General features: G+C 41.5%; 1 protein-coding gene across 6 annotated transcripts in view; it reads right to left on the minus strand.

The window, feature by feature from the left end:
• Positions 1–2,847: 2,847 nt before the first annotated feature.
• RGS20 (regulator of G protein signaling 20) overlaps positions 2,848–22,376 on the minus strand; it is a 44,320-nt gene continuing 24,791 nt past the window's right edge. For all 6 annotated transcript variants that reach the window (XM_081013641.1, XM_081013646.1, XM_081013645.1 and 3 more), the window contains 4 exons: positions 10,713–10,861; positions 5,625–5,702; positions 4,015–4,249; positions 2,848–3,095 (listed from right to left, as the gene is read on the minus strand). In XM_081013641.1, coding sequence (XP_080869767.1) covers positions 2,907–3,095; positions 4,015–4,249; positions 5,625–5,702; positions 10,713–10,861 — 651 coding nt within the window. In that variant the 3' untranslated portion in view covers positions 2,848–2,906. The remainder of the gene's footprint in view (positions 3,096–4,014; positions 4,250–5,624; positions 5,703–10,712; positions 10,862–22,376) is intronic.

The following is a 22,376-nucleotide window of genomic DNA, read 5'->3' on the forward strand; positions in this document are numbered from 1 at the left end:
ATGCTTTCCCTAGAATAAGGATGATTAATTTTACCTGAGTTGCTGCAACTAGTTCTGTCTGAGAAGCAACTCTAGACTTTTATTTAGAAAAACGTATAAACCACTTTATCAGAATGTTTAAGTGGTGTATATAAAACAATAAATCTGTCATAAATCAACAATACAAGCATTGCATTTATCTCATCTATTTTATATGATCTAGTACAGGGCTGGGGAACCTGTGGCCTTCCAGATGTTGATGGACTACATCTGTCATCCCTGACAGTTGACCGTGCTGTGTGAGGCTGATGAGAACTGGAGTTCAACAACACTTGGAGAATAATGGATTCTCTACCCCAGATCTAGGATTCCAGTGGCCAAGTAGTGAATTGAGGGTGGGTGGAAATGAACCTGGACTTGTCTTGAATTGCAAAGTGCAATACTGCTGTGGTATTTATGGCTTGAGTCAAGTGGTTGTAACTGTCATTATTTATGGAGTAAGGTGTTGGAACTTCTGCTCACAGGTGAAGTGTTTCTAACAATATATACTTTGTTCCAGCTTGTCTCCCTTGATACTGTGTGATGACACAGCTCGTTGTTACTTTTTTAAAAAATTGGGTTAACATGGCAAATGCATGCTGCATTGAACAATCAAGTAAATTAGTGTATATGCATATTTTTCTCCCAGTGGGGAGGAGTCTTAGTTAATGCTTTTGTTTTGCAGTGCCCAGATGGGAATGCTGATGAAAGGCTAGAAGAAGAAAGTAACAAGTATCTTCCAGCCTGGATTATATTTTAGAATAATCTTTTTGTAGTCCCTGTCCTTTCACTTTAAGGATGCAACACAATATAACAGCAGGTGATCCGTGATCCTTCTTAAAATGATACTATCCATGGAGGAGAGGGGGTTAAGCCTCTTCATCCATGCTGTTTTCCAAGTAACACCCCCCTGCAAAAATTGAGCAAAGCATACTATTACTTCTTTATGAAAAATAAAACCCTTGGTAATGCTGTCACTCATTTTCTGTCACGTTAACATTCAACTTTAAACAGGTTTTGCTGAACAGATCATTGCAATGTTTTAAAAGATGGCTTTAAAATATTTTTCATTATCTACAAAAAAGTTTGGGCATTTTTATTTACATTTTATTTTTTAAAAAAGAAGTCTGTAGTTATGTTAGCATACAACGCTTAAGCAGAACAGTGTCCTGAAGTACTAAGTCAACATGTCCACTCAAATATTAACCTTCATTTGAAGCAGATTTGGGACTCAAATATTGAACTTGTGGGTTCTGGAATTTATGAAGAACTGTGCTTTAAAATGCACACACTGTGTTACATTCACCAGCAATCAGATTAAGTGCAACACTTAACTGAACCCTGTGACCTCTCTTGCATATTAACTGCTGCTTGGATGGAAGTATGAGAAATAACTGGATTTAAAATGGAAAGTGGTCTCCTACAAAGTGTGTACATCACAGATAGTTTCCACAATTAATATACATTTTTCAAACCTCGAACTATGCATCTTGAAAACTTAATTTCTAAATTATTTGCCTGTTCAAATAAGAATAGGACCGTATACAGTGTTGCAGCTCTGCTGGTGCAAAGGACTTCTGTGAGTATGACAGAACTGTCTCTGCCCCCTGTGAAACCTGGAAAATCAGCTGTGGGTGGTGGGGTGCATAAAGGAGGAGCAAAAATGGATGTCCCATTGTTCCACTGGCACAATTACAACCCCGAAATACTTATACAACCCTAAGTATTTGATCTCAGTAACTGTTGAAAGTGACCATAATAGATTCATCTGTTAATTGGTTAAGATGAAGCTGTTCCAATCCAATTGGTGGACATCCCCTAATACATACATATCATAGCTGCGACATGAATACAGATGTTGGCGACAAATTGTGTAATGAAAACAGCTGACATGCATTTTGTGCTTTATTTAAAGTAGTAAATGCCCGACGCCTTTTCCTCTTCTAAATAAATTCTTTAATTTTTCCAGAAACATTAACAATGCAACTTCTAAAATTCATTCCATAGATACTAATAGTAAAATAACACTTTATAGGTGATAGCATTCTGACCAGTGCTTTCCAGTCCTTTATATGTTAAATGTTTGTACTTCTATTTGGCTTATTGACCTCAAACATGCTGCTTATGTCCAAGAAAGGTTGACATTCGGCTCCCATTGAAATTGGAGGCAAAATTCCAAATGATGTTAATGGAAGAGGAGTGTTCTCTTTATGCCTGAATTCCAGGAATGTGTTCTAAGGCCGAACTCCATGCCAGTGAAGAGAGGGTGAGAGCAATGGGGAATATGACCATTGAAGAAACACACTTCCAAAAGCTTATTTGAACATGCAGTACTTATCTCATGGTTATTTCAGTATTAGACCATGTACTTTATGATCCCTTGAGTGCACAGTTTTCATCTCTGCAAAGTGTTCAGAGACAGAATAGCATTAAGTTGAACCTACACACCAATTTCCCTGATCCCAGTGGTGCAGCACTTTGATATGATTCTTGGGGAAAGGCGCAACAACTACTCTTCCTCCACTTCCTAATTAAATTTATTATTTTATTCCTAATTAGTTGTAAGAAATTTTTAAAGCTTTTACCAATAGATTTTCTTTTGTATCTTATATATGCTGCTCCTTTTTGAAGACTTTTTTTTTTTTATATCTCCATATCCCGTTATCATAGCTTACTGTAACTCTTATCCAAAACTGCAAATAGCTTGGGGTTCTGGAAACCTTCCATCTTAGAACACTTTTTTGACACTGTATTAATATACGCAATATGTCTTGAGTTATTTTTGGGTAATAAACTCAATAATTCTAATTTCCATGTTGACGGACAGTATGGTAGCCCCAACTTTCCCTTGTTTATTTAGATTACTGGGTGTGAAATATATTAAAACTCTACGATTCAGCAGATTTTTGAGAGAGAGACTCAACTAAGTCCCTATATATGGCAGAGTTCATAAACCGAGGGTAAGAGTCTCTGAGCATTAACATATAAATCTGGAGTTGTGCTTCATCAAAGCTATGTTCCGATGGTTCCAGCATATTCCGGTTGATAAGTTCCCTTACTCTGGAATCCAGGCTGACCTGTAAATAAATAAAACAGCTGTTAAGAGCAGTTGTTAATCTTCTCTCTTGAAAATTGTGGGAAAGAGTTAATGTGACCCTAGTGGAACTGAAACCTATGTAGGCATTCTGTTACAGAACTAAGGAAAGTAAAAATAATGATAAAAATAGGCCTTTTCCGCTGTGTTTTTATTGTCTCACAGCAGATTGACCTAATGATTAGCATGTACACTAATGACCTAATGATAAACACACTAAAATTATTTGCAGATGAAGGAGAAACATTTAACTTGTGCAGAATGACAGGATGGATTTAAAGGAGGCTTGCACCATAATAATAAATAATAAAATAATTTATATGCTGGGCTGCCCCAGCCACTCTGGGTGGCTCCCAACAAAAAACAGTAAAAACACAATACAACACCACACTAAAAACTTCCCTGAACAAGACTGCCTTCAGATGTTTAAGTATAACCTATTGGCTATATATAGGCACCTATCAGAGACTAGAAGAGCCTCCTACCCACAGTCAGACACCCTCGTATGTTTAAAGTGCTTCAGCCAGACTAATTTTGGAATGCCAGACTAATTATATTCCTTGGCAGTTTAAGATTTTAGACCTACAACTCGCAAAGTTTCAAATGTCACATTTTACCCCTCACTATAATTTTGCTCCTTTCATCTCAGAAGACCACCTTTTGTCCCTAAAAGAGCCCCCCAAAATTTTCAGCAAACTGAAAAACTTGTTATAAAATGAGAATAGAACAGCTTTTTTAAAAAAACTAACCAGTTGTTTTTTTAAAAAAACCCACACACTGCACTAGTTACATACCTGAATGGAAACATCTTGAAACATCAAATAGATCTTTCATTTTAGATTGTTGGCTTAGTCCTTTTGAAATCGGGTAAACTACAAAATAGTGTGAAAAGGGTTACAAACCTCTTTGGGAGAAAGAATGGAAATATAATCTTCATATATTAGTCTTGCTTTCTCTTGAATGATAGCCTTGTTGGATTCCTGCTTTAGATCTTCGCAGGCCAACCAGAAAAGCATATTTTCTTCGCTGAATTCTGTCCGAAGGAACTCCCTGAAAGCGTTTCTACCTGCTGGCGTTCTCATCAATTTGTCAAAGGACTGGCTCCAGGCACTCACTTCTTCAAGAGTTGGAGTTGAGCTGTAATACGAATGAAAAATAGAGACCGGGCATTACCAAGTTAACAGTACAAGAGGAGAACGTTAGTGGGTGATAATTTTGTAGAAATCAGGAGATTAAATGCATGTTATGGCATGCTGTCTCCAAATAAATCTTGTTCACAGTAGACTCTGTTTTTGATTGAAAAGAATTGAAAAGAATGGGCATAAGTTAGACATTTCCATTAATTTCAGAGGGTTTACTTGGAGTATGACTGACATTGGATACAGCCCAGAACGTTGTTTTAAACAGAGCAGCTCAGAACTCAAATTACAGAGTTACTTGCAAACAGATAAGGTTTCCTAAAACTGCAGATATAAGGCATACATTGCGACTTGTGCACATCCCTATAACCTGTCATGTATTTCCAGGGCATATATCTGCCATGTTTTAAATTGTTAGGAAATATGACAATGGCGACTGACTTCTCTTAAGATTTTATGGAAAAATAAAGGGGAAGATAAAAAAAAAGATGCTAGAATTAGCCTTCCCTGTTTCTGCAAATAGGCAAATGATCATCAGAGTTGCATGGACATGCGTTCTATGCAAGTAGCTATGTGTGTGGCAGCCACCTCCAGTTGTAGCAGTCTAAGGCTGCATACATATCAGGCATTTCCATCACCACCACCCCAAGTATCCTGGGAACTGTAGTTTATCCCTTACAGAGCTTCCCAGCACCCTTAAGAAATTGCAGTTCCCAGGACTGTTTCATGTGTGTGCATGCACACGCTTTAAATGCATGTTGTTTATGCAGCCTAGATGGATAGGCACAAGCGTAGAAACAAAAATTAGTCTTCTGTGCTGATTTGATACCCAGCTAGATGTATGCAACAACAGCAGCAAGGATACTTCTCGCAAAACATTGGAAAACTCAAGATCTACCCACACTGGAAGATTGGCAGATACAACTGATAGACTACATGGAACTGGCTGAAATGACCGGCAGAATCCGTGACCTGGGAGAAGAGAGGATTGAGGAGGACTGGAAGAAATTTAAGAACTATTTACAAAAGTATTGTAATTTGAGTGAATGCTAAATAAGATGCTAGATCAAAATAACTGAGCACCACTAAATTAAGAAGCTTTTAAGAAAATAAGTAAGACTGTGAAATTTAGCTCCTTCTGAGAATTATAAGATTATGAAATATAGAAGGGATATAAGAATTTAAATAAGATGATAAATTGCTGACCAAATGTTACAACGATGAAAGTGGGAGCGGGAGATGTGAGGAAGTCCAAAGAAAATGTGAAAATATGTTAAGATCAATGTTATATTGCTTATTATGTTTATTTTTATTGTAAAACCTAATAAATTGCTTTAAAAAAAAAAATGATTTGATACCCAGCTAGTTCTTACCTTTCTTCACAGTTTGGAATAGCGTCTGTTCTGAGTTCGTGTGATGCTGCTCTTTCATCTTGATTCCTAACAGTGAGACTGCAAGGCAACAAGCATAGTTTAATCAAGTTGAAATAAAGAAGTTTGCTGAAGCTTTGAATTTGTTCCTCTAGTTATCAAACCTGATCATATGTTCAAAGACGTTCGCCCCAGTACAGTGGTACCTTGGTTTACAATCATAATCCATTCCGGAGGTCCGTTTGTAAACCAAAACAGCTTGTAACCCAATGGGGCCTCCAAAAATTTTTTGTTCATAATCCAAAAAAATGGGTTGTAATCCAAAAAAAAGGTTGCAAACCAGGACACACACTTCTGGGTTTGCCGTGTTTGTAATCCAAAACATATGTAAACCAAGACGTATGCAAACCATGGTACCACTGCATAAGAACAATGCACTCCTACACCAAAATATTTCTCTTGAATTGTGTATATTCAATAGGACATTTCACAGCAGAATTTAGCTCTATGACCTTGTCTGCCTTATCTGGAAAATGTGGGGAAAGAAAAGCTTTTCTGGTGCATGCAGCTGCTTCTCAGAAAACATATAGTATGAAATAGTGTACCAAGTGTGGTACACTAACCTAAAAATGTTTAGCACACCTGAAAACACCTAATGCCACAATTGCTTCCTGCCTTGTGTCTTCTTTCTTGTGATTTTAAAAACAGAACAAAACCCCAACTATACACACACACACACTTGATTTTACAAGTATAAAATTATAACAATACAGCCATATACATACACATTTAAAGATTCCTCTGAATCTCTGGACTTCCCACCTTCCCCTCTGTGGGTCCTATTATTAACCTTTTCTACTGCATCTTTTTCAATAACCCATATTTTATATAACCCCATTATCTCCATAGTACCTGCTACATTACAAGTGTTATTGCATATACTCCTTTTTAAAAAAATAATAATCTGCTGAATGGTGAACCATTGGCTGCCCTGCTGCCTTTTGTTTGATTCCATTTAATTGCATTGTTACATTGTTTGTCTAAACATTATATATAAAAGACATCCTGGGAATGGAAATACTGAAGGGTGGGATACAAATGAAAGAAAATTGTTCAACAAGACTATCTGTACCGCCACTAACAAAGCTTATCTGGACAAAAATAAATTCTATGCAAAACAGGGTAGGAGACCATGTTCCTTCTCTGCTTTTTTTTTTTAATTATTTCTCATGCTTCTCAAAAAGACAGCTGTGGCCTTTTAATTTTAAGCCACCTAAGAGAGACCATTCACCATAATTGCTTGGCTAAAAGTATAATTGATCCTGAATTGCTGATGAAAAGATGGATCATAAGTTTTGACTTCAGCCAACAAAAGCCCATCTGGTGACTGTTCTTTCTCCTCAGTTTCTCTAAAATGGTTAATTCCAACCCCACAAGAGCTTTCAGTATTGGAGATTTTGTAACTTGGGGTACTATTTCTGTTCCTATTCATATTTTTCTTTTTCTTTCCAGCCCATTCAGGTTATTTGAGGAAATCCTTTCTATAAACAAGGATTATAAATAGAGCCTTGAATCGCCGTTTTTCACATTTTTCCTAACTTGAAAACAGTAATTTTGAAGAAGTATATAATTTTGATGGTAGAACGAGGTTTTTTACTTGGGCAGGATGCTATTAAGTGCAAGTAATATTTTTAAGAGTCATGAATATAAATTAATTTAAAACCTCCAACAGAGCAACTTTTTTTTTATTACTTTCATTATATATTTTTCAATGGGATTAAAAAGAAAATGGAATAAAATGACTGTGAACTTTATATCCAAGCTAAAGACAGTGAAATGAAAGTATGCCTGTCGTGCAAAAACCCATTGTGCTTTTATTTCCCTCTGTAATAGTTGAAATAACTGCACATGAAGAAATCCTGTTGCCAGCCATGCTCAGTAACAATATTTGAAAGGTGATACTCTAATATTGCAGAAGTGGTTACACTAGAAAATATTTTCAGCAGTAAGCTCTTGAAGTGAGCAACTATTTCCCAGGGGGTCGGGTGCAGCCAGCTTTTATCAGCCAAGGGTGGACTGGAGTGAAGCCTGGTCTGGTCTGCTCTCAAGCCCCTCTACTTACCCTGGCCAAATTGGCCAGGGTTCAAACAACTGGGTGGTGGGAAAACCCGCCAATCAGAGTGGCCAGCCCAGGGATTTTTCACTGCCTGCCCCAGCATTGCTCCCTGGGAATCTGAACTGACGGGCAGCAACCGCTGCCCATCCCTTGACAGGGTAAGCAGCCATTTCTCACCTGCATCTGTCCAAGTTAGTTTCATGTTTCTGTAGCAATCCCACCCAATATGGATGACCCCTTTATGCATGCTTGAAAGAGTATTTGATATGTACGTTTTGTAGTCAGGACAAAAGGAGTAACTTTCCAGATTGACTGTATTTGAATACTGCTTTTCCTTCAAATGAACCCAAAGCAGCTTGTAAACAACAAATAGCAATAACATAATTATTTTATATTTATGCTGTATTTGTGATGTTCTATTAACAGATCATCAATAATGTAATCTATAAAATGCTATTAACAAAGCAGCAACTAAAGTGAGATGACGCCACAACCCCAGAGTCATCCGCGACTGGACCTAACGGTCAGAGTTCCCTTTAACTTTACCTTAAACTAAGCTAAGCTAAGCTAAGCACATTCTCCACACACCCATGACTCATAATCTTTCACCCTATTCAGTTCATTAAAATAAACATTTTGATTGAGAGACACTTGATGCTATACTGACAGAAGTATGGTAGTATATGGTCATCCTTTTTATTGTGCATTCATGATTTGTGTTTGTGATGAGATCAGGGTAGTTATATATACAGTCAAACCTTGGATCCCAAATGCCTCTGTTTTGGAATGTTTCGGCTCCCGAACGCTGAAAACATGGAAGTAAATGCTCTGGTTTTCAAACGTTTTTCGGAAGCCGAACATCCAATGTGGCTTCTGCTTGAGTGCAGGAAGCTTCTGCAACAAATTGGAAGCTGTGCCTTGGTTGTCAAACATTACAGAAGCTGAACGGGCTTCTGGAACAGATTACGTTTGACAATCGAGGTTTGACTGTACATACATAATTGTTGTTTCTCTACCACCAGGCCTTGGGCTGATTAACCATTCTAATATCTTTCTAAATGAGTTTGTGGGAGGGGAGGTTATTGGTCTGTTTTTGTTTTGTTATGTATTTTGTGTTCTCATTTTGTATTTTTATGTTGTGAACTGCCCTGTGATCTTTGGAAAAGGGCAGTATATAAATTTAACAAATAAATAAATGAATGAATAATAAGTGATCCTGTTTGTACCTGCAGAAGTTCTGGGGCAGATGTACTGCTTTATTTGCAATTGGTGAATGTTCCATAGCTTCCTGCTGAAAACCTATAGTTTTTTATACAACAAATGTTCTGGCTTATTTTATGTCCTGCTTTTGTTGTGCTATAGTGCAGGAGTGTCCCTCTAGATGTCAATAATGCAACTGGGGAAGCATAGCAGAACAATGAATAAAGTGAAATGACGTGTGGATTGATCTGGTATAAATCCACCACATATACACTATTATTGCATTAATGACATGTTGTAGAGTGCACCCATGCACAAAAACTAGCCAGGGGAGGGGCAAAGTACACCATTCAGTTCTAGCTGTCCATCTGTTTCTCAAATAAAAATCCTTAATGTGGGCATGACCTTGGGTTATAGGCTACAGGTTGCTTACTGAAAGCAGCAACAAAAACTTTTAAAATCAGAACTCAATAAGGTGATTCTGAAGTGACCCCTATACACCAGTTTGCAAATTCTGTGCTGCCCTGATTGCTTGCAATGGGGAACTGGATTATATAGACCAAGTGCTCTGGAGAAAATCATTATGTTCCATGCTGAATCTTGTCAGGATAAGTCCCAGATATGTCAGCATATGCATTTTAAAGATCCCTGCTAAAAATATGCTGTTCAGAAGCTTTCCTTTTGAAGATTATATGTGCTACTTTGTTCCTTTTCTCTTTGTTGCAGTGTCTAGGTTTAGTAGATAGCACACAGGATATCTAAACTAGCTGTAGAGTGAGGTGGTATCCTCAGTGCTATTTTTCTAGAAAAAGAGGTGCTGGAACTCGCCCTGAACGCTTCCCTTGTTCTCTTGTAATGGCAATGGTGCCCACCTGAGAGGTGCTGGAACCGAGTTCTAGCTGAAAAAAAGCCCTGCACATCTTCAAATTATCAGCATTCTCAGTTTCTCTGGAATGGTGACGGGGTATCCACTCTTCTGTTTCTTTCAGCAATAGCTGTTTCATACTACTTTTCTCTCACCAGAAGTATGTGGTCCATTGAAGTTAGAGCCTCTGGGTATGGCCCTCTGAAATGCTTCCTTCCTTAAATAATGGAATCCACACATTGCTGATTATTATGAAGAGCTGTCCCCCATTAGCCATTGATCCATCTAGCCCTGCTACGTGAGATTTTCTGGAGATACCTGGGACTTAATATATGTGAAGCATTTGTTCTGCTGCACCCCTTCCTAGACTATCCTTTCCCAAACTGGTCCCTGGCCAATATCGATAGATTTCAACTTACATCAGCCTCAGCTGGTGTGGTCAATGGTAAGGAGTGATGGGTATTGGAGCCCAAAGCATCTGACTGGGCTCAGATGTTCTAGAATCATAAGAGTTGGAAGGGACCCTGAGGATCATCTAGTTCAACCCCCTGCAATGCAGGAATATGCAGCTGCCCCATACGGGAATCGAACCTGCAACCTCGGCGTTACCAGCACCACACTTTAACCAACTGAGCTATTCAGGCTAAACATGTTCCTGCATTGACTTGCAGCTGAGAAACACATAAGGTCTGAAAGGCTCCAGCTCTGCTTGGCATCTTTATGTATTTCCAGAAGATTTAAAGAACTAGAAGGAATGTTGTTTGGTGTTTTCATCTATGGAAAAGTAGGCAACAGCTGCATCACCTTTCCTCCGCCCCTTGTAAAACTCATCTGATTACTCAAGGGCATACATGGTGTCATCTTTTCCCCTTCTCCCCCCAAGAGGTTTGAATATGGTTTAAAGGCATACCAGGAGCAGCTGCAACAACAGCACCAACAGAAGCAGCAGGCGTTGGATCCACGGTTTTCAATCCCTGGCTGTGGCTGTACAGAGCTCGGTGTCTCCTGGGTCACAGATGCTTGCCTTTTGCGCATCTCCATCCGCTCGGATCCCATGGGCTGCATGAGGAAAAAACAGGAAGGAGGTTAGACTCTGTGGAAAAAGCCCAGGCATCAGGTTTACTGCTTCACTCGTATTCTTGGCACCCAGTGGCTTTCCTAATTGATGCTAATAGGTGAAGTGGCCTGTGGAGCAGTCAGAAGAAACTGCTTCCTTAATTCACGGTCCTAATCAGATGAGGAATTCTGGGCCGGTAATGTCTTTAAACCCACCATGACGGTTTGTCATTGATTTTTAATTTGCCAAGTGTTTTACGGTCTTCGTTTCATCCATAGAGCAATGCAACAGAGTTTCTGAGAGAGCAGGGAAAGTGGGAAAGATTCCCAAGGCCCCACTCAGCAAAATGAGCAGGAGGGACCCCCACGCCACCACGAGAGCAACAGGGCTGGTTCGCCATCTTTCAAAGTTTGGTTTTCTACTCGGCCCTGTGGCAGGCGCAGGTAATACACATCACTATCTAAATTGGGGTCAGCAAACTTTTTCACCAGGGGGCTGGTCCACTGTCCCTCAGACCTTGCGGGGGGGCAGACTATATTTTGAAAAATATAAATACCCTGCAAGCCAGTCCCGCAGCTGCCTCTGGACCTGGAGAAGGAACGCACTCTGCACGCACTCAGGAGCACGTCTTGGCGCCACCCGCTCACCTGCATTGTCGATGAGCAGCAGCCGCTCCATCGGCCCGTCCCCATGGAGCTCCCATGTGGCGTGAACCACATGGTGTAGCCCATTGTCTGAGGCCAGGTGGGCGGGCAGGCCGCGCATGAGGAGCACCGGGCAGGTGGCGCACAGCTCGCCCTCCAGCTGCTCCAGTGCAGCCACTGAATGTGCCACCAGCAGCAGCGCCGAGCTGGGCACCAGGCATGGGGCAGGCAGGCGTGCCAAGGTGCGGCTGAAGCCCCACGACGCGCCTGTCACAATGCCCATGATGCGGCCCAGACCACAGGCCCACCTGCCAGCCTCTCGATCTATGGCCTCGTTGAGTTTACCTCAGCATGTGGGCAGCGAGGCTTCGGATTGGCTGCAGGAACTTCCTGCAGCCAATCCAAAGCCGCGCTAACGTCGCGGAAGTCAGTCCCTAGGTGGTGAGGCATCTGCAACTTCTTTTCAAGGAAACACTGTGCCACGCCAGTTTAGCTCAGCATGGGGACTGACCAAGCGGGTGGCAGGGTCCGTGGGCTGGATTTATGAGCCTGGTGGGCTGCATCCGGCCCCTGGACTGTAGTTTGCCGACCCCCGATTGAAATGTTGACCATTTAAGTCTAAAATGACCTCATTGCAACACTGCCCAGGCTGCCCTTCTCAGGGGGCTCAGACACCTTTCTGAAAGTCTTCAGCCTGCCTCCGCTACCCCAAAAGTTGAGCTGGGCAACAGAGAAAAGGTCACAGCGAGAATGCTTCTTGTTTTAGAGAGCTTGAGGCAGAAGCAACAACAGGTGCCTCCTCATCTCAGGCTGCCACGTCTATCTAGCCAGCATTGCCCATTATGACTAGCAGTAGCTCTCCAGAGTCTCAGCCGGAGGTGTTTCCCATTGGCAGCTACCCAATCCTTTCAAGGGGAGATGCTAGAGATTGAATCTGGGGTCTTTGGTATTCAACACATGCACTATCCCTATTCTTTTATCTGTAGCAGCACATGAGAATACAGCACAATCCTAAACATGTCTACACAGAAGAGCACCGAACCAGTGCTTTTGCCTGGCTGGAATGTGTCCTTGAACTCCTTGCACGCGCCCAGATGGCCTTCAGTTGGCAAAAAGTTTTCCCATCCTTGTTGAACATCCCATGTTTATTATACATACAGCCTTTTCAAATGGTCACAGGGATTATTTTGAGTTTAGGTAATCGTTCTCACCCTCTGACCTCACTCTCCTGCATTCTCCCCTTCCCACTGCCAACCGCATGTACCTCTGCTTGCTGATTTAGGATGACACTTCATGCATATAGTGAAGTGGAGTATAATCCACAAAAGTTTACACCACAATGAATTTGTTTGGTCTTTAAGCCACCGCAAGAATTATCACTACAACACATTTAACAGGATTCCCCTGCTGGATATGCTTATAAGACGTGATCTATACATCAGAAGATGCCATATGAAAGTGAACAAAGAGAATAGCACTTAACAACAAACCTGCCCATTCTTATGCAGCAACTCAGGACCCTGCACACTTACTATAGTTAGTATAACAGTGTAATTGGACCACTGTGGTGTAGCTGACAGTGAGTTGGACTTGGATTGGGGAGACCCAGGTTCAAAACTCTGTTCAGTCAACCAGCAAGCTCCTGGAAGACCTTGGGCCTGTTACTGTCTCTCAACCTGCTTCTATGATTAAATAAATGAGCTTAGCAAACAGTCCTGTGAAATGAAAACAATGAGGATTCTGTTAGAGATTTGTTGCCCGTCTTGCAAAAGCATTTTTATAGACCACTGTCCAATCAGGTGTTAATTGTGGAAAAAATAACCTGAAATGTCAAAAAGAGAAAGAGAAGAAAATCAATTTGATCTCAAACAAAGGCCCACATTTCTCTGTTGGTTCTCTCCTTGTTCCATGTTAGCCCCTTTGTCGAGAGAGGGTTCTGTGAATGGCGCATACGCAGAGCCGGCTGAAGCTGAAAAGGGCTGTGTGTGTTCAAGACTGACAAGATGATTGGCCTGGCCTTTATTTTCAATTGTACTTTGGCTCTCGCAGCAAACGAGAGCTATAATAAAGCAGATGGTATATTGTTCGATGTGGCTTTATTCCTGCTTACTTTTGTTCCTAAATTAAGCAGGAACTGGTCTTGCATACATTTTCAGGGAGCACAGGTTTTTGGAGGAAATGGAGGGGGAAATACTGTTCGGGTCATGTGTCTCTTTTGTGTCCTAAATAAATGAAGTTTGCATACCTTCCTTGCTATTGTTGCTGTGGTTCAGGCTGAGGTTTCCTTTCTGTATCTGACAAAGGCACACTTTAAATAACTGTACTGCAAGGGGAAATTCAGTAGCTGCAACTCATGATCAGCCTGCACAGCAGAAGACCGTTGCTTATGAAATTTCATTTTCATTTCACTTTTAATTTGTATACTGCCTTTCTATATTGCTATACACAAGGCGGTTTACAAGCTGTAGAAAGAACAAAATATACAGTTCAACAAAAACCATACTGGACCCTGCTTAGCTTGACAAATATGCTAGCAGCAAAGTCATGAAAAACTAGGACTTTAAAATAGACAACTTACATCAAATAGAGCGATATTCAACACTCCATGTATTATGCAATAAAACTAACTTTCAAATGGCAAGCTAGAACACATATCCAAAGCATAATCACATTTAACTAGCCATAAATCAGGGATGGGGAACCTCTGGTGTAATAAACAAACAAACAAATAATATTTATACCCCGCCCATTTGGCTGGGTTACCCCAGCCACTCTGGATGGCTTCCAAATGTTGTACTACAATCCCCATCATCCCTGACCATTGACCAGAGGAGTTGGAGTCCAACAATGTCTGGAGGGCCACAGATTCCCCACCCCTGCCAAAGATACAATTTTCTGTTTCACACTTCATTTCAGGTAGATGCTGGTTTGAGACACTAGAATCTTGTCCTGAATCCATATATTTGTGGATATTGACTCCTGCATCCCCTTTGAATGAGAACACATCCCTCGTTGTCTTTCTGGGCCCCTGTTGCTCCCTAACTTACCTTCAAGCAAATGTACAGAAAAGTAGACAGAAGTATACAGGTTGGGAGAGATGGGCAAATGAGTGGAAATGAAGGAGAAAACAAAAGCAAAGCCAGAAGAAGCACAGCTCAGCGAGAGATTTGGGGTTGGTCACATTGTGCAGCTTGCCAATCTCTCCACAGGCAAGGCATCCTGCTAGAAGCAGAATTTTGCAGAGATCACTTTACCTCATGAGCTCTACCTCCCTTGCTTGATCAAGATGTCAGACCATTTAAAAATAAGAAGAACCTATGATAATGTGTGTATTAACAAATGGTTAACTCGCTGAGAAGTTAGGAGCGCTTCTTTGTTTCTGAAGCTCTTGTTTATTACACTCACAAACATCATGTTTCCTTTTATTCCCTAAAGCCAAATCAGCAAATCACAAAGGCAGATGCTTACACTGGAAAAATTGGTCTAATTTAATTGCCAGCACTTGTGACTACTTGTTAATTAAAAGGAAGGATGTGCTTAATTGGCTGCACTGGCTGCCAGTTCATTTCTGGGCTGAACTCAAGGTGATAACCTTAGTGTTCAAAGCCCCAAATATCTGAAAGACTGCCTCCTTCCCTCCAGATGCTGCTAGATGTTAAGATCAGCATGGGGGGAGAGGGGACTCTTGGAAGTTCCACCTCCCTCAGAAGTTTGGAAGTGGGGGTGGCCTGGGAGAAGATATTCTCTGGGGCAGCCCCTAGGTTGTACATTTCCCTCCCCACAGAGGAGTGTCTGGCTTCTTCATGATATTGCACAGCTTTTAGTGAATGCCGAAGAACACCTGAGTTGTGGGTTTTTGGGATCCACCTTATTCCTGTGATTCTAAAATGCTTTAACTGCTTTTAGTTTTAAATTTCAAATTGCTGTAACTTGTCTTGGGTCCTTGCTGGTCAATTTGAGGATGAATTTGCTAGATTAAGATCTGTGTGCATCATTTGCTTCCTCTGAATCCATAAGGTTGAGGCAGACTTTGAAGGTCCTCAGTGGCACCCTGTGCAAGGCGAAAATTTGGCAGCCCTGCCTCCTGCCTCCCATTCTGCTCACACAATGCTGCTGACCAGAGCATAGATTAGAGTAGCCAAGTTAAGACACTGGTATTACCAGTGAATGGAATTACCAAGACTGAGGCTCCCTTCTGCAGCTGCTCCTACTGTCCAGATACAAGGAAGCTGACTGCACGATGCACAAAGGAACACTATTTATTCATTTTTATCTATGTATGTCATTTACTTTTTACCACTTTTCATCAAAATTCATCCCAAGGCAGGGTTTTTTTTATTTAAAAAGTAAAAATATAGTGAACTAAAACAATACACACAATTAATAAAGCAGCAGCTAAAAGAACAAGCTTTAATAGCCTGGTTGAATGTTTAAAAGGTGTTTGCTGGGGTATAAAATGGGGGTGGGGATAACATGTCTTCCTTCAGTTCTTGTCGGACCCCAATTCCCATCAGCTCCAGCTCACATGTCAATGGTCAGGGGTAATAAGAGTTATAGTACAACAATATTCAGAGAGCTACAGGTTCCCCATCCACAATGAAAGCAACAGGCACGCCTTCTTGCTAAGTGTTGCCCAATCAGAGAGTCACAGCTGGAAAGGCTCAGCTGTGGTGGTCAGAAAAGGGCCTGACAACCTAAGGCCACTGGCAGGTTGACATGGGAGATGCTTCTTCTTAAGGGTACCTGTGTCCCAAGAGATTTAGATAGGGCGGGAGAAGCTGTGGACCTCCAGATATTGTCAGACTCCATCAGCCTCAGCCAGCAAGGCCAATGGGCAGGGATGGTGGGAGGGCCACAAGTTCACACCCTTGATATAGGGTCTTAAAGATAAGTATTATTAGCATTCTGAATTAGGCTTTGAAGTGCACAGGAGGCTCAGGAAGTTCTTTCGAATCTGGCAAAGTGGGAGTTGAATGACTGGTCCCCACTAAAATCCTCACTGTTGTATTCTGTGCAAATTGTAGCTTCTGAATAATCTTTGAAGGTAGTTGCACACATCAGTGCTGCCAAGGAGACTGCCAGAACATAAATGACTGTGGTCAGTCTATTCCCTATCAAGGAATTTTTTGCAAGACTGAGTACCACAGACCAAGCAGTTGGAAACTGTGATTCATGGTGGAAGAGAAATCTTCAGTTCAGTACAAATATGGAAGCCTCATATTAAAAAGTTATAGAATGCCAGAAACTAGGTTGCCTACGCCCAAGTATGATGTTTTTAGCTCTGAAAAGCTTTGTTCTTCTGCAGGCATTATAAGCATTGCTTTACATTTCAAAGGCAATGCTAGTCAGAACTGCAACACCCACCCACACAGTCACAACAAGAGGTACACTGCCCTATTCACTAATAAGCTCAAGCTTGCATTCGATTTATCCACAATCTATTTGACAGCAATCTGACAGCATGAAGAGGGTTTAAATGGGGACAATTATGTGTTCAAATGTAGGCTGCTTTGGAAAACTGGCTAATGTAGATACTAACTCTGAACCTCCAAGTTCTCAACTTTATTGGAACTATACATATATTTATATTTTTACTATTTGAAGGTCAGAATGCAAAATTAAAATGAAGTCCTAAGGTACATAGGCTACTTCTAGATGACCTGTTTATTGAGCATTTATGCTGATTTGTTTGCACAAAGTTTGCAGGGATGTTAGATGACATTGGCCAAGATTATCCTCAGTGGTCTGGGGTGCAGGCTTCAAACCCATAGGTATTTATTGAGCGTTCATTCTTTTTTGCTTGCAGGGAGTTTAAATGGCATTGCTTCAAGCAAGTGTTATCATACACTTCCCACTGTATTTTCTCCATCACTTTCCTTACAGTACAAAAAAAATCCAGTGCTGAAGGGGAAGTGGGCTTGTTGTGCAAGAGCAGCAAATCAGGTTTAATTGTGCAACCTGAATTTGCTCGTAGTTGATTGAATCACACCCAAACATGGCAGCAGCTTGACACACCTCTCTGTGTGTGTGTGTGTTTAAGGAACTCTAAATGCAGAAAAATCATTAGCTAGTTTGTCAGTCACTAAAATAGTTACATCTCAGTGTACTGCTTTAGTTAAACTCACTTTGAGTGGGTGGGTGTGGGCATGTGTGGGTATGATATATATATATATATATATATATATATATATATATATATTGCTGAATAGATTTATTTTGTGATTCTATGAGCCACTTGATAATTAACAAAATGGAGCTGAGCAGACAGCTGCTGAAGCCGATGTTCTCAACTGACTCCTGTCAAGGTCTAATTCAATGAGCATTCTGTTCCCCAGGCTTTTTTATGAATGGCCTCAACAAAGCCAATTTCACTGTAGTATGTTGTTATTCACACCAAGGAATCTGACAGCTCATAGTGGGTGCTGAAATCATGTGGCAGTGTATGAGCCATGACTCAGATTTTATTGTATTAAGTGCTGAAATCTGACTCTGATCAAATAGAAACTGACACTGTATTGGTCAGCATGGTGGTTTGCCTCAGGGTGACTCATCATGGAGCGCACAATCATCGATTCATATTCATTTGCCTTTTGAGTTGGACTCTTCTGTTGGAATCCTCATACTGCTATGCTAGGGTAAGAGTCCACAGGTGAATCCTAAATTGCATGGGGGACCAGGTATCCTGTGTCCAATCCAGCTTGCCCAATGGCAAGGAGTGACTCCCCTAAACAGAAAGGAGATGCTGATGTGCATTTGTTATGACATCAACACCTGATTGGCTATTATGCAAAGGATGCTAGTGCTATATACACTAAAGTTACCAGACGTTCACATTTCCCAGGGACAATCCCCTGATTTATAAATCAGTCCCCATACAAAATCCATTGAAGTTGAAAAGTGTCCCTGGATTCATTGAAAAAAATCTGGTAACCTTAACATACGATCTCCACATATGCTCTTGTCCCAGCTGCCATGAAGGGTGCCAACTGCCTAAGCCTAAATGCCACATGGGGCAGAGCCAAGGAGAAAAAGCCCTAGGTCAGATCCAAAGGTCCCACAGACTGTATCTTGCACGTGGGCTGCCAGTTCCCCACCCATGGACTGCCCCCAATGATCATTTGAAGGCTTTTGTGGGGTCCCCAAAGCTGGCCAAGTGGAGCTTGAGGAGAAAGCCTGAAGGAAGTGTGTTTTGCAAAGTTGAGACATCTAAAAGAGCCAGTTACTGTCATAATAAAACAGAAAATAAGAAAGATGGCCAGGTAAGATAATCTCTGTTTATATGTTTTCAATAGCATGTTACAGTATGACAAAATAAAGCAACCTCTACAGTTCCACTAATATTATCCTGCTAGTGTTTTTTAATGCTGTGTTTTAAAATGAGTTTAGATTAAAACCAGCGGCACAATCCAAACTTTAGCTAGGACCACATTAGACATGAGATGGAAGATATTAACAGCAGCCGAGCAATTGTTCTTTGGATCCGGGTCATGGATCCAAGATACGGGTTCACCCTTTTCTTCTGCACCATTTCCCCAATCTGGATTTTCTGATTTGTGAGAACAGGATTCCTGCTGAACTAGATGGACCTTTGGCCTGATACGGCAGAGCTCTTCTTATATTCTTAGTGCCATCTTGGTTTGGGTTCTAAGCCTGTTGATTTCAGCATGTTTATTTCTTTGGTTAAAATCTGTGTGTGTATGTGTGTGAATGTGTATGAATGATGACAAATTCATGGAGAATAAGGTTATCAATGGCTGCTCATCATGATGCATTAACAGATGGTGTGACATTGCTATCTCAGCTTCCCAACACTGTGCATCACTGACGCTTACTGGGAGGGGTTGGGACAAGGCGGGGGAGGGGGGCATCAGATTGTCTCCACCACTGTGCCCACACCATGCACAACTCTCAGCTGCCTTGCCCCTCCCCTTCGGTCACCTGCTTGTCATTTCTACCATGATGGCTATGTTCTACTTCCACTGTGTTATAATCAGAATAGACCCATCGAAATTAGTATACCTTAAAAGTTATATCCATTAATTTCAGTGGCTCTGCCCTGAGTAGCACTGACACTGGATGCAATCTATTGCAAGTGCATTTTTCTGTGAATGATTTGGAAGCATAATGCTCCTGCTGTCATTATGAAGCTAAAGAAGCCTACTATATATATATGAAGTTAATTTTGCTATAATCTGCCTTGGTTAGGATTTGCCCCAGGAGGTGGCATAAAAGGACTTTCAATAAATATCAGAAAAATCCATGTTTGGAAAATGTTTGTGTCTGAATATTTCCAACAGAGTGTATAATAGTACTTCAATGTGTGGTTGTAGCACATATTGCAGTAATATATAAAACGATTCCAATTACTATAAAAAACCTGCATCTTTCTAATATCCTCCAGCCTTCTATTAGGTAGGCAAGATTCCCCATAAAAAGATTTGTTCAGAACTTTTAAAACCATTTAGGCTCATCATCTTTTTTCTGCTATTTGGAAATTTTAACTCTCAAGGTTATTAAAAGGTTACCTGTTATTCCTATTTTTGTATTGGAACTATGATGATGTGTAGTGTAGTGACAACCCTTTAGGAGCAAGTTTATTCTACAATTTATTTTTTAATACAAGACTCCAAAAAGAAGAAAATCATTAGTGGGCCAGTAATATTCTTGGTGCAACTCACGTTCATAATTGTATTTGAATGAAATACTGTATTGTAGTTCAGCTGCTGGAACATCAACAATTTAGCTGCAGAATTGACTTTTTAAAAATACCCACTAGGCACTCTTTTCACTATGGCGTAATGGCCAGTTTCCCTGCAACGTGACACTGTATAATTCATGATTTACATCATAAAAAACAGCATAACCTCCAAAGTATTGGAGTGGGAATAGAAGAATGGAGCAGCTTTAAGACATGCTATGTTATATTACCAGCTTTTCAATTGTCGAGGTTCCACTGCAATAACTGGCCAACTGGTTGAGCTGTGCCCAAACCCCAGATTGTGCATGCACCAGTATATAGTCAGAAAACTTCTGACCTCCAAGCCTATTACATTCATACAACTAGAGAGACAACATAGAGCCACTTGGTGTTGGACTAGGACCAGGAGACCAGGGTTCAAATGCCCACTCAGCCATAAAACTCACTTGGACCAGTCACTATAATTCAGGCTAACCTTCCTCATAGGGTTGTTCTGAGGATGCAATGGAAAGGGGGAGAAGTGTGTGTGGCAACTTAAGCTCTTTGGAGAAAATGTGGGATATAAATGTGCATATGTATGTGATATATGTAGTATCAGCCATAGATTGTATTGTATGGTTAGTGGTTTGCATTTCACTCTGGCTTATGCTGTGTTGCATACTTCGGATATTATCTACTAATACTGAAACTAATGAATGGGCTTTGACACTGTAGGCATGATCCAGAGCCAGCTGAATATATATATAAGTCCCATTAAGGTCAATGTTCTCAACTGAGGATCATGCCAACCCCAGGTTGGCCACTGAGGGCATAAGCTTGACAGAGATCTGCAGCCAGTCTTGCTTTCATGATGAATGTATTTGTATGATGCATAACATTTACAAACCTATGCTTTACATTTTAGATGTACACTTTAAAGACTTAGGCAGATACCCCTCATGGCCATGTTTCATATGCAAACAAGGTGTTAATATAGGAATAGTCATGTGAGAATGTCAACAGCTAAACTACCCTTCACCATTTAAGAGCCTAGATAATAGGGATGTGCAGTTAAATGAAATTATTCCTGCAATTATGAATCCACCCAGTGATTGATGTATGTGAGCCTGTCTATATGCATTACTCTGCTTAGCTTGGGGTTTTTGCGCTGCGCGTTTCTGGGTCCAAAATACTCCATATAAACTAATTTTAACAGGCAAGGAGGGGTCCCTGCGGCCTCTTTCCAAACGGCGCCCCCTGGCGTTCGGTTCCAAGAGACTTTGTCGGAAGAAACGGGCAAAGATCTGGCTATGGGTTCGCTTACTGCTTGTCCTTTTGCTCCTTATCTTTAGAAAAGGGACAGTTAAGATCATGTGCTGGCGAAAACAAGCCTGCCATTCCCCCTTCAGCGAAAGCAAAGCCGAACAGGATGAAATTGACTCGGCACCAATCTAGACCGAAAGCCTTCCCGGAATGAAGCCGACAGGTAAGGCGGGAACCGGGGAGGAGGCAGTTTCCACGCGAGGGCGGAACTGCTACCAGCTGTGCAGGAAAGGCGGATGGAAAGGAAAAAAGAGACCTTCGCTTTCTCAACCTTTCACGCCCGGCTATGTGAATATACATGGACGTAACCAGGAGACTTTTCCAATCGCTTCCATTCCCAGCCCTTTTGCGCGTTCACGAGGATCGCCCGCAGACCTGACTCTAGCTCGGGCGGCTTCTCCTTTAGCCTTGAGGACAGGCTCTCTTGCAGGGCTGGATGGACGGAGAGCCCCTCGCTGACCTAGGCAGGATCCAGCCGAGTACTTGGTGTTTGGAGGACTCTGGGGTCACCGAACCTCCACCAGCCAAGCTCCCGTAGCGGGGATCCAGAGTGCCTTCTACCTGGCCAGGGATATGGATCCCTCTCCATCTACCCTTCCTCACAGTAGAGCTCACTCCTAAACCGCTTTCCCCGTTCCTCAGCACCAAGGATGACAGAGCACCTGTTGCCAATGGCCATGCCCAGCAGTGCTCCCCATCCCGCAGCTGCTTTCCAGTTTAGCCTACCCCCCACCCCTCAGGAGGAGATGCCGACACGAAGCCCCCTCTCCAACCCCCGAGACACTCCACTTGGCCTGCTTCTCTTCCCGGACGGACACCCCGTCGGAAATATTACTCCACCCTGGCACCCTCCCTCCCCAGAACGGATATCTT

Source organism: Podarcis pityusensis, assembly GCF_964106645.2.
Source record: "Podarcis pityusensis genome assembly, chromosome: 7".
Taxonomy (NCBI): domain Eukaryota; kingdom Metazoa; phylum Chordata; class Lepidosauria; order Squamata; family Lacertidae; genus Podarcis; species Podarcis pityusensis.